Source organism: Ammospiza nelsoni, chromosome 3, assembly GCF_027579445.1.
Source record: "Ammospiza nelsoni isolate bAmmNel1 chromosome 3, bAmmNel1.pri, whole genome shotgun sequence".
Lineage (NCBI taxonomy): Eukaryota > Metazoa > Chordata > Aves > Passeriformes > Passerellidae > Ammospiza > Ammospiza nelsoni.
In genome coordinates this window covers 45,945,923-45,958,420 of record NC_080635.1, presented here as the reverse complement: position 1 = coordinate 45,958,420, position 12,498 = coordinate 45,945,923, and the positions used below count along the sequence as shown (strand labels likewise).

Below are 12,498 nucleotides of genomic sequence, written 5' to 3'. Positions count from 1 at the left end.
CATTCCCTTGAAAATTAACTAGGACATCTTATTTCAAAGGCAAAGCTCTTTCCTACAAAAGCAATACTAAAGGAACTTAATGTGAGTTACAAGGATATTGTGGAAAACCTAAGACTTTTGACATAAAGCCTGTGACATGGTTATCAAAGCCTTCAGGCTCTGTGTCAAGCCAGGAACTTCTTTAGCAGAGAGATCTGTTTCCTAGATCAAGCAGCTAGAAACAAGCACCACAAAAAGTACACCACTGTGATTTCATCAGCTTGGAATAAATGCAGCCTACCCTCAGAATTTCATGGAATTTGAGTTTCTTTCAGAAACTCTTCCTCAATGGGAGTACGCAAACTAGTAACTGGAAAGCCACTAAAATTTAATGGCACTGAGATGATTTTTTGCATACAACACTAACACTATGAGCCAGTTCTCATATCCCTTTCCCTCATCATGCTACCCCAGCATCTAAGGAAATCCAAAGGCAGTAAAGTAACAGACACCAGTCCAGAAAATTAATGGAAATTATGTAATTTTAAATAAAATACAAATATTTCTGATTCCCAATGTATGGCAAAGGAAGGAAAAAAAATCTCCCAAAGTACTCCTGAAAGTAAAATACTCTGAAATCCAGATGAAAATAAAGTGGTTAAAATACAAAGAGTGAATTGCCTAATTAAGAAGTATGAAATTCATGTTTCCCATGGGAATAGGGTAGGGATGAGTAACCAACAGTAGCATCTGGAGCTCTGGTTGTTCAAAAAATTCAACTTTATCTCTCAGCTGCACCTGTATTGTTTAATAGATGTATAATATTTATGCCAGATGTATAATATTTATGTACCTACAAGTAATGAAAGCTTAAAGCTTAATTTTTTTTGACATTACCATAGTTCAGAAATTTTAGGCAGTTAACTTACAATTTCTTACTCCTTTTCTGTTTTTATCTGCACACAGGTATATAATTAAATTTATAAACAAAGATACTTCTTTGTTACAGAATCAATCTGCCACCTGACAGACCCTCACAATCTTTGCCGCCTTTAGCAATCTCTTAAGTTATGTTTTGACAGTAACCTAGCACCTGCTTGTGGATGCTGAAAACTGCACCAAGACTCCTACAATAAGCACAAAGCTCAATCTGCTGCTTTATAATTAAGCAGAATATTTTGGAGGATAGTTTTGTATCAGCTGACTGGATCAGATGTCATTTATCCTCCCAGTGCTAAAACAAAACTTTAAGATGGCTTAAACTCGCTACCGGTTTCTCACTAATTGGACAGACACTTGGTATTATTTCAGTACTTCAGTACTAGATAAAATCTGATGTCCTTGCCCCCATGGCAGGGGAGTGGACTAGGTGCTCTTAAAAGGTCCCTTCCAACTCTAACCATTCTATGATACTTTCTATGATTCTATTACATTATATGGTGATCTACTGCAGTGAGGATGAAATATTTAAATTCATTAATCTGTCTCCTCAGACACATCCCTGAAAAACAGGTAAAGGGTCTCACAACAAAAGATAACCACAAAGATCACTACAGAAAAACCTCTTCCTCGTTGTCACACCCAGCAAATTCTCTTTCCAAAAGGCTAATACTAATCACACAGAAAAAAGGACAAGTCAGGGGAAGCAGGGTCAGGGATGAGAACAGGGAGATTAAACACAAAGGAAACACATTGAAGTCAGAGCAGAAACCAGGCAATAGCAAGTTAACAGCATGATGTATTACAGTACTTACCGTCAGCAACCTCAAAGTCCTTGAACGCAAGTTCTGAGCCTGAGTCATCAAGCAGGATTTCACCATTTAAGGTGAACATCATGGTGTGCTCATTCATGTCAACCATACATCCAACAACATCTCCTGCCAACCAAGAGCGGCCAAAATGCTCATTACCTTGATGCCACCGCTGCGCCTGAAATAATTAGAAGCATTTAAAAGGAAAATAGTGACAATGTATGCGTTCTCATCTTCATGGGTAGAACTAATAATTAACTACCTCAATTAAGATCGCATTAAAATGAACACTTTCACAGCATATCATTCCAAAACTGTGTCTGTGAGTACTCCAAGCTGACTTTGAATATGGAAAGCCAACAATTAACTTCTTGACAGTACCCCTCACATCAGCATTATAAAATATTGCTAAGAAAGCTGACAGGGAAAATTGTTATTTCAACATTTTAGTAAAACGTAAGAGTATGGTTTTTGTTTTCTGCAGAAGCTCCATGAAAGACTTTTAATCACAATAATATGCTATCAATTACAATATTTAATAGCTACTCCACAAACCCCTTTTAAGTAATTCCTTTATTTACTCAAGCAGCCTAAAAAATTCATTACTCGCAAACAATCTGTATTGTTCCCTTAAGCATAATTCTTAAAATATTTTGTGCAAAATAAATTACTCTTTCTCTCAGATTTTGGAAAGAATAGAACTGTCTGTGAATGAGACAAGCACTGGGCTTCTGATAGATTCCAGAGCAGCTGAGGCCATGATTCCTCTGACTGACTTTCAAGTCAAAGACTGCAAAGGCTTACAATGAGGTCTTGGAGTGGAGTTCAAATATATTAACATCATACATTAACATCTGTTAAGAACTATTGTAACCAAGCACAGGAAAAAAAAGTATTAATAACCAATAACAGATAAAATTCCTATTCAAGTATTTGATCACAAGTAGATGTTTATGCTCTGTATCCATCCTAGAAGTTGTACAAAACCAATGAGCGTTTCTTGATATCTTGAAGGTCAATTTTTTTTTTTTCCAACCAAGGAAAGAACCCATTAAAATCAAACACAACAAAATAGCTTTATGGACTGAGACCTAAACATCAAGCCCTAAGATTCAGAAGGCAACTATACAGCTATTTCAGTAAAAATAGAGGACTCGAGTGGTTTATGTTAAACACTTTACAAAAATAACTTTCCAGTTCTCTTTTCAAGGAATCTTCTCATGCAGCGCAGGAATGGGAAAGAAATAAATTCCCACAGCATACATAAAATACATCTTGAGAACTTTATCTTGCTGAGAATATCCAGGAATTCTGTTGATTTCTGTTACATACTTTAACAGTAATAAGGAAAATTAATTCCAATACCAGATACAAGAAATAATTTGACAATGAGTCACAATAACAATTATGGTTCAGACAGCTGCTGCGCTTGCCCCCATACTGAAATTAAAAATTTCAATGAGTCATTTAAACTATTCTGATGACAGTCAGTAATATAAAGGTTTGTTTTCCTATATATTTTTACTACTACATTTAAATCGGTCATTTTGTTTGTGCAAAGTTAAATTTGAGCAAATGACAGTGGTTCTATCATACTTCATTTAAGCTGTAAGGATTTCTATGAAAACCTAGGTATACTCTTTGGAACTCCTACATTTTTACAAATACTTTATATCAAAGTTTGCCTAAAACACTTAGTGTTAATAATCTTAACCATATTTAATCCCAAATGGCACATCTTATAGAGAAAAGAACAGAGTAAAACTTTAAAGAAATTAGTCATAGCTAATTACAGCTCTGCCAGTATTTTGAATTTGATAAAGCCACTTTGGTTATCAATTCCGTATATATACTGTAGAAACGTGAATTTGTGAAAAAACATTATAAAATTGCTAAACCTTGCAAATTAATCTTTCTGATTCTATTTATTTTGCCTAGGCCCTCAAAGACAGAAATAATGTCATGAAACACCAAAGAAAGCAGAGAAAGCAACTGAGGCAATGATACGTGGAACAAGACACAAAAACTAAAATTTTTGCAGCCACTGTAATAATATGTTATTACAGATAAACACATACAAACCTTAAAGCCATCAAAAACAAAAGCTTCTTCATCCGAGCCAAGTTCCTGATCTGGCAGACAACCAGGCCTGGTCCAGCCAACTCTCATGTCTCCTGCAGTAACCGCCTCAAACTCAAAGTACCACTTCCCAGCCTTCACTGCATAGGTCTTTTCTGTACGGAAGATCCTGAACTTTTCCATTATCCCACTGCACACATCCAGTCTTGCTGCTGTAAGAATTAAAAAATAAAAGTAAGTATAAAGGGACAAAAAAAAAAAAAAAAAAACAATGCAGAAAGTACTGTTTTCAATTACTGACAAGAAACATTGAAAGCAAAAGCAAAAGGTAAAGGAATCCCTTTGAGCACAGACATGAGAAGAAGATTGTGCCTGCAGAGCAACCATGTGGGGAAAGAGTCCTTGCCCATTCTGGGAATTAGGAAAAAAAAATCAAAAACACAAGAAACAAAAAAAGACAAAGAAAGGAGAAGATAGAAATCTGAATGCAGCTACAAATATATGACTCAAGGATCACTCCTATTCTTTTTCTCAGATTAGGGGAGAAAAAGGCCAAATGCATGAATCTTTTCCCCCAATTTTTAATGTATCAAATAAAGCCTGTGCAACATTTGAAAAGTCAGCATTCCAGTTTAATCACCACAATTCCACTTCTCCCTGAGTTTGTTATAAGATCAAACTTGTCTGCACCTACTTGCACCTGTTTGTTAGGCCATGCTAAGAACTTCTCCCTTCCTCTTCTATTTTCTCATACCCATCAAGGTCCACATTTCCAATATCACTAGGATAGTCTATAAAATCACACCCTCGAGAATTAACCATCACTTCTCATGCTACCATGCCTGACTTAGGTGAGGTACATTAAGTTTCCTCTAAGCAACACCTCTCTCTGCCACATAATTCTTTATTAGTAAAGTTTTCTCTTTGATAGTCTATGAAATGAATGCCTTAAAAATACTTTTCAAGACCCTCACCTATACAGATGAAGAACCACAAAGCATGGTACCTGGATAAATTGTTTTCTTTTTGGATTCTAAGTAAGAAAATGCTTTCTGGAGTCTAATCAGTCCCAAAAATACAGCTGCTGTGGGAAACCAGTAGATAATAATAGTAATAAAAAGCACAAAAACTAATACTTAAGAACTTTGCAAAATTAATGTTTGAGTAAAAATTGACTGGAGACACAGAACACCACTAGAGGGCTCTAAATCCCTTAATAACAGCATGAATTTTGGCTGATGAACGAAGATCCTTGTGACATGTTTTATTCATCTCCATAACTTGACAAGCTCATAAACTGCAAAATCTAAATCCCCAAAATGACTAAAAAATCTTTTGCTGAATACAATTCCAGTCTTTGTAGAAGACTTATTCGTGGAGAAAGATCAGTTTGTGGGATATTGTTCTGCAATTCCTTTCCTCTGGGAATTTTGCAACAACCTTGATAGAACTAGTGTTCTTTACATTTCGTTACTAACTCCATTCAGAGAACCAGCTCAACAATCTCTGCATTCTAAGGAAAAAAAGAGTGATCCCATCTTGGCAGATTTAAGAGTGAGATCACAGCATTTTGCCACCAACACTGTCCCTTCCACTGAGGAACATTGCTCTACATGTTCAGCAATCCAGCCTTGCTACACATTCATGGTCTCAGCAATGCCACATATTTAAGTGTGATTTAATGGCAGCATCTCAAAGGATCAGAGCATACATGTGCTTTGGAAAAGAAATTCCAAATGGTAGGTTCCCTGTGTACACTTTAGGTATGAGTTATGTCTTTTGCAGAAATGCTTTACTGAAGGTCATAAATAGGTCAAAACTTAACAACCACTATCACGATATGAAGGGGAAAAAATAAGGTTTAGACACATTTCTCAAAATTTCCAAATTTGCCAGATTATAAAGATGCTAATTTTAATTTTGATTACTCCATATTTCTTTATCTTTAAGTGAACTTCTGAAATAGAGTTGATAGGGGTTAGATCTATTTATTTTGTTTGCACATTATGTCTCCTGATTTCTTGTACTTTCTTAACATTATATATGCTGCAGTTATTGAGTTAAATGTTGTGTACTTTCTATAAAAATTCGTTGTTATTACTTCAGATATTTTTTTCTCTTCTGTAGGATGTCTCAAATTGAAAATACTGCGTACAGTACCAATAAAACATTCAACCTGGCAATGATGCAAGTTCAAAGAAAACATGGTAAAAAGTGAATTAAAATTTACTTATAGTCTAACTCAACTTCCAAGCCCTGAGGAAGTCCAGGAAACTGAAAGGCTCTAACAAACTATCTAATTATAGACTTGCAGGTTGCTATTCACAGAAATTTGGTTTGCAATCGTTCATTTTAGAAAATTTCATCTTGTATCTTTAAGTGTTTAAATACAATATTGTACATAAACTGTAGAATTCTTCAGTACTTAAAGTTAGTATTTTAGGAATATAAACTTCATATCTACTGATTTTACAGAGTATTTTTTCTTATTTTGATAGCAAATATAGCATTAAATAAAACTATTCCCAAAAATTTTGTTGATTGGTTTAAATTTAAAATAATTGCTTTAAAATGTAAAAATGTTACATTTTGTAAATATTCATTTGAGGCCACAGGACAAGGAAAGGAAACAAAAAGGAAAGAAAGAAATTAAGATCTAAGAGAAGAGAAGATGGAGAAAAGCACCTATTATATTTGGAAACATCCGTTCAAAATGTTTCATTGGACAAAAAAATTCAATAGCAGAGTGGAAAATTCTAACCTTTTTTTGAGAAAAAAAGCCGAAATTAATTACCATGATCTTGATCAGGAGCTTCCAAATTGTAACCATAGCCTAGAAGGGTGCGGACTGCTTCACGAAGACTGTCTTTGTTGGACTTCTTTGTTCGATCATCCAAAAGAGCGTATGGAACGAGCCGGGGATTCCGTCGGTTTTTCACATCCTGCATTAGTATGAAAAACCAGTTCAATTTCAGAAACTGTGCTTTATCTTACAGACAAGATTATTCTTCAGTAACAACATAAAAATTACTGTTATACCAACTGAAATCATGTAACTTCAAATAGGGCAAGGAATCAGAGAAATTGCAATAGTCTAGAAATGACAAGACTGAATTCACTAAAAAAACGGACACACACAAATAAACAAAGCTCATATTCTTTCACCTGTTGCAAATTCTGTCAAATTTACTTAATAAAGTAATAATACAAACCACAGAAATGAAAATAGAGGCAAAGAGAATGACAGAAAAGTCAAAAGAATTGTATTTCATACGCTGTTTATGAAGCAGCTACCACAACAAGGAACTTGTTTCTAACTAAAGCTGACATTACTACCATAAATATACAAAATGCCCAAATAATTAATGTGATAAAAACAAAATAACAAAATACTACTAATAAAAAATAATGGAGGTGTGCAACACTAATTAATAAAAAAAATAGATAATAAAAACATGCCTTACTATAACAACTATTTAAGACATGTATTTTTTCAAAAATAAAGGGGTTTGCCAGAATATGATTTGTGTGTTCCACATGTAGAGTTTTTGCAATAGATAATTGCACTAACTACTCTCCAGCTGAAATGAAAATATTGGTACGGTTTAATCTTTGAATTTTAGGTTTATTAGAAAACATTGATTAGGTTTTCCTCTACTCCAAAATGATCCTATTTGAAAGCAGTGTTTAACTGGATTATTTAAGTGGCTAATCTAATTTTTAGTGACTAACAGAATTGTTTTCTTCTCTACATTTTCTTCTCACATCCTGTCAAAATTTGTTGGCAATGAGAGAAACCATGCAAAGAACTCTCCATGTTTTTCCTAATATCTATATTGATTAAAAAAATTACAGACTGGACATAGCATATAAAAAATAGCTGCTGTTGAGAGGCTTTAATTATTGGTTAGATTTATTAAGAAGTCCAAAGCCAATGCCTATTATTTTAGAAGACAGTGTCTACAGTGAAAGTACCTTACTTCTTTTACAACATTACAGTTCTCATTTTAGGAACATATGTGGTTTCAGTTCAATCTTTTCAAGAAGAGAAGAGATGGAACATCCATTCTGAAAAAAAATCTTGCAGGTATCTTTTGCTACTCTTTAAATGCTTAGATGCGAGACTATCTGCCTCTTGCCTTGTCATAATGAGCAGATATTGAAAGGTCAATTATAAACCAATGCTTGATGAAATCTGGTCCCACAAGTTATGCCTCTAGGAGAAGAAATATTAAGGCATTACCTACATGCTAAAAGTGCTAACAGAAAGATAAAGGTAACACATTGCTGGTGACACAAATTACAAAACCATATCAACTCTAATTATATTTTGTGGAAAGGACAGTGGCAGGGCCAACACTAATACCATTTGAGGGATCCACTTTTCATATTTGTTCCAAATTCTTAAGCTGACATCCTACTTTATCCAATGTTTAATTTGGTAGATGTGAAAAAGGGCTGTGTCCTTCAAGCAAATGCTGAAGTAAATGTTATGAGAAATTATTTTTTTATATAAGACTATTCACATTAACATCTGAGTTAATCTTAATTAACATCTGAGTTAACCTCAGATCATCTGAGGTGATGCAATACTATGATTTTGATTATTTGTGATTGAAAGGACACAAAAAGAGAAATCATTTCCTATTAAGCATTCTACATCCAAAAAACATTGTGAAATACTGTCTTTAAAAATATGAAAGTTTGGAACAATAAATATGTAACTTCTTATCAATGATATAGTGTTAGACTAATGCATTTGTAGTTGCCATAACAACCATTAACACAAATCAACATAAAGGCAATCAGCTGATACCAATGTATAAAATGAAATACAGTATAAGTGCTTTTAAAATGGCTAAGCACAAAATGAGAGCAAGGAGAGAAAAAAAAAGGAATACAGATATTTAATGTATTATACCAACTTGATTTTACAGATTTTTTCCTTGGATCTAATTTAATAACATTGTGACCTTTTTTCTAATAACATTGTGACCTTTTTCACCTATTCAAGACTGTGGCTACATTTTTAAAATTTGAATGTGAGAAAAGATTTTTCTTTTAACAACTTGGTTCTTTTTTTTTTCTTATTACACATCTATTTAAACTTTGAATGTGTTAATAATTTCTTAATTAAGCACTCTTATTGTTATATTCATCATAAGTTTTAGTGCCAATGACCTTCTGCACCTCTCTGGTGTAAGTGTAGAGAATGATCCTGTGCAGTGATTGAGCTTTGCACATTCGCAATCAAGTCAACAAGAAAACTGATTAGCTAAGAGTGGTAATTTTTACTGAGTACATTTCCAAGCAGTACGGAGACTGAATTCCTCCTACTCAATACAAAGATGTTATTGTAGACTGGTAAAATAAGTTTTAACATTCAACCTAAATTTTTAAACGTTTTTTTGGCCAGAATTTTCCAGAATTGACAGTAATGATTCATCAGAAGACTATTTGGTACAGAGCTTATCTGGCAACTACTTGTTAATAGATAAATGGTTTTAGCTGGGTAGCATACATGATATTTATATTATTCTTTTGTTTTGAAATCAGAACCTATCATATCACAGAAAAAAAAAGGGGAAAAAGCTTATGAATTTTATTACACAGCTTTGTCTTCATTTCATGTGACGAATATCCATCAATAATTTAGAATTTAATTTACTTTACTTAGGAAAACATTGCAACCATAAAAAGTTGAGATGCCTGGCAGATTGTGCCCTGGATGGAAGTAATGTTGTTAAACATCAGCGATATAGCACTGACCATGAAAAGTCAGTATTACTTTTCACAGTGTACACGACAGATTCTGATATACATAGCAAATGGTAGACAAACAACTATTTGAATGGGCACTCACACTTTTTCTTAGGGTATATAAGGATGTCAATTAGACAATAATTGGTCAACAATGGGCCAATTTAATTGCATTAATTTTTTAAACTACATGTAGTTCTTAAAAGGAAAAGAAGTACAGAAAAAATGAACATACACACCAAAAAACATCAACAAGCTTCTTAAAATTTCTGTGACAGGGAAAGAACACTGCTGCAAAGTAACTCCAAGGAAACACGTGTCAGATGTAAAGTGCATTCTTTTTTTCAATGAGTCTGTGACATGTCTGTAACTGGTAACTGATCTCAAGGCACTGGACCTACAACTGGTCTTGGAACTTGCACAGACAGATCTCATGTAAGAATGAAACAAGAAAACTATAGTCAAATTCTAGAAATAGCTCTAAAAGAACCTATTAAGAGATGCAGTGTGTGTAATTCATTTGTGTGCTCCAGCACTAATTCAGTAGCAAAAAAACAAAGCATCATCTAAACCTCTTAAACACATTTGAAAATAATAATGTAGTTTTCAGAGCTATAAATAATGTATTGCAAAGCTGTGCACACCTGGACCTTCCCAAATCTCTAAGAAGTTCAAGAATAGCAGAGACCACTAGACTAAAGGGAACAAAAAGTCACCAGAAACATATGTAGATAAGTGCTAAACTGAAAGAAAGATAGGAAAATACTGAAAAGTTAAAGCATAGTAGGAAGAATGAAGAAAAAATATGATAATTTCTTAGGAGCCCATATTTTGTGATTTAAAGTATAAGAGCTGTACAGATACATATTCTGTGTGGTACTGAAATGATTTTGTTATCATAAGCAAGGCTGTTAAACTACAAGCACATAACAAATGTATTTCAGCACATGTCCAGTGAGACAGATGTGCTGCCGTTTTCTCAGTTCCCTTTGCACCATTAGCAAGCCCTCATTCCACAGCTGTGAATTGATTCTGCTTGCTGTCAGATCTCTACCGACACCAAATATCCACACCTCTCACTATCACAAAGATTTCTGAGCAATTGCTACAACAAATGCTACAGGGCAGGTTTGCCAGCAGTGCTGCCAGAAAACCAGTGAGCCACCATGTGCGTGTGCAGCACGGGCACTGCCAGCAGGATCTGGCACACACCTTTCATGCCTTGCTAGCCAGAGGGCTAGCTTTTCCACACCTATCTTAGCAGCTCATGCTCAACCAGAAATCATGAAAATAAAAAATTATAGAAAAGGAAAAATAAAATTCTAAATTGGTATTTACTAAAAAAGCAATTTTCAAAGTCCAGAGCATTAGAACCACAAGCACAACAAAGCCATATTTTAGCAATGTTAATAATCCAAATGCACCTAAACAAAGGAGAGGTTGTATTCCTCACCTGGAATACAACTAGAAACTGAGTTCTAACCTTGGAAGTATGTGTATCCTTAGTAATACATGCACAGCTTCTGCCATCTTCACTGAGAACCATAGCCATATGGAATGCCTAGCAGAATGTGCCCTGACTATAAATGGAAGGAACTAATATATCAGTATAAATCATGTAAAATGTCAAATTGAGGTAACATAAGTGGTTTTTACAAGGACAAGATGCTGGGTTTATATATATTTAATGAAAAAATAAGCAACAACTTGATTTTTCCCACGCATGCATATTTCACCCAGTCTGACTTTCCAGAACAATGCCTCTTCTGCATTGCAGCCTTAGGCAGCCTGAGAGGACCAACACCTGATCTTAATTAATGATGCCATATACTTTCCATACATCTGAAAAAATAAGAACTTGACTTTAAAAGGTCAAAATGTCTTGCATTTTTGGGCCAAAGAGAAGATTTCATATAATTGTTTAGCAATACCACCTGACTATTCCAGGACAGGAACTTCAGAGCATCTTTTTTAAGATGTTTTTCACAGAGCAGAAGGAAAATTTTAAGTTGCCAATATTTATAAACAATTGTTAAAGCTGTGAGATTTTTAATACTTTTTCTTTTTTCAGTATAAATGGAGTTTCTGATTGTTGGCTTTTATAGCCAGACCACAATGCAATATGAAGAAAAAGCAAGACAACCTTTGATTTAACTATCAGGATATGTGGCAATGTATATAAGCAAAATGAAAGAATTTTTGCCTGTGTTCTCTACAATCAGTGGGGAGACCTAGGTGCCATGTATTCAGGAAAAGGGACGAGGCAGGCAATGTATTTTAAATTATTGTCATTTGCTTTCTTATCTCTAAGCTTGACTCTTTTCTTTTCTGTCTTTCCCTTACTCATATGGATGTTGGGATTCTCCTGTATGCATAAAATCACAGTTTTATGAATGTCAAAAATACACTAAGATCATAGATATTCCAAAATATACCCTAAATTCATGGATAAACTCATATGAGTTCTGAATATTTTCCATTAGATTGTTTTTCATTATCTTGTTATGAAAAATTCCTTAAAAGTAACCAAATGCAAAAACTCATGTACTTACAACAGGACTTAATATCAAAATCCATAAAGGTAAAAAATAAAAAAAAGCCTTCTCTCGTAGCACAAATGAGATTATTTTAATTCACTTACAGCAAGGCTATATTGCTTTTTTGCCTGGATCTAACTCCTGTATCTGTCCTTGTACATTTACCATTTCCCCTGTTCCAAGACTACCAACTTGCATGTAATCATGTTCTCCCTTAAAGGGACACTGTCAAGTATTTTCATACTGCTTTTTCTGCCTGTATTTCCACTTACTTTTGCTACTGAATGTGTTTAAGCAGAAATACATGTTTTTCCTACCTGTTTCGCTTCTATTTTCTCCCTTCATGGAGCAACAAGCAACTATGAGTCTGTGCTACCAAAAAATACTTGTTT

General features: G+C 34.2%; 1 protein-coding gene across 3 annotated transcripts in view; it reads right to left on the bottom strand.

The window, feature by feature from the left end:
* Positions 1–12,498, bottom strand: part of RYR2 (ryanodine receptor 2) — a 379,644-nt gene that overhangs the window by 139,108 nt on the left and 228,038 nt on the right. For all 3 annotated transcript variants that reach the window (XM_059468881.1, XM_059468880.1, XM_059468882.1), the window contains exons 26-28: positions 6,604–6,751; positions 3,813–4,021; positions 1,734–1,908 (exon numbers count right to left, since the gene is read on the bottom strand). In XM_059468881.1, coding sequence (XP_059324864.1) covers positions 1,734–1,908; positions 3,813–4,021; positions 6,604–6,751 — 532 coding nt within the window. The remainder of the gene's footprint in view (positions 1–1,733; positions 1,909–3,812; positions 4,022–6,603; positions 6,752–12,498) is intronic.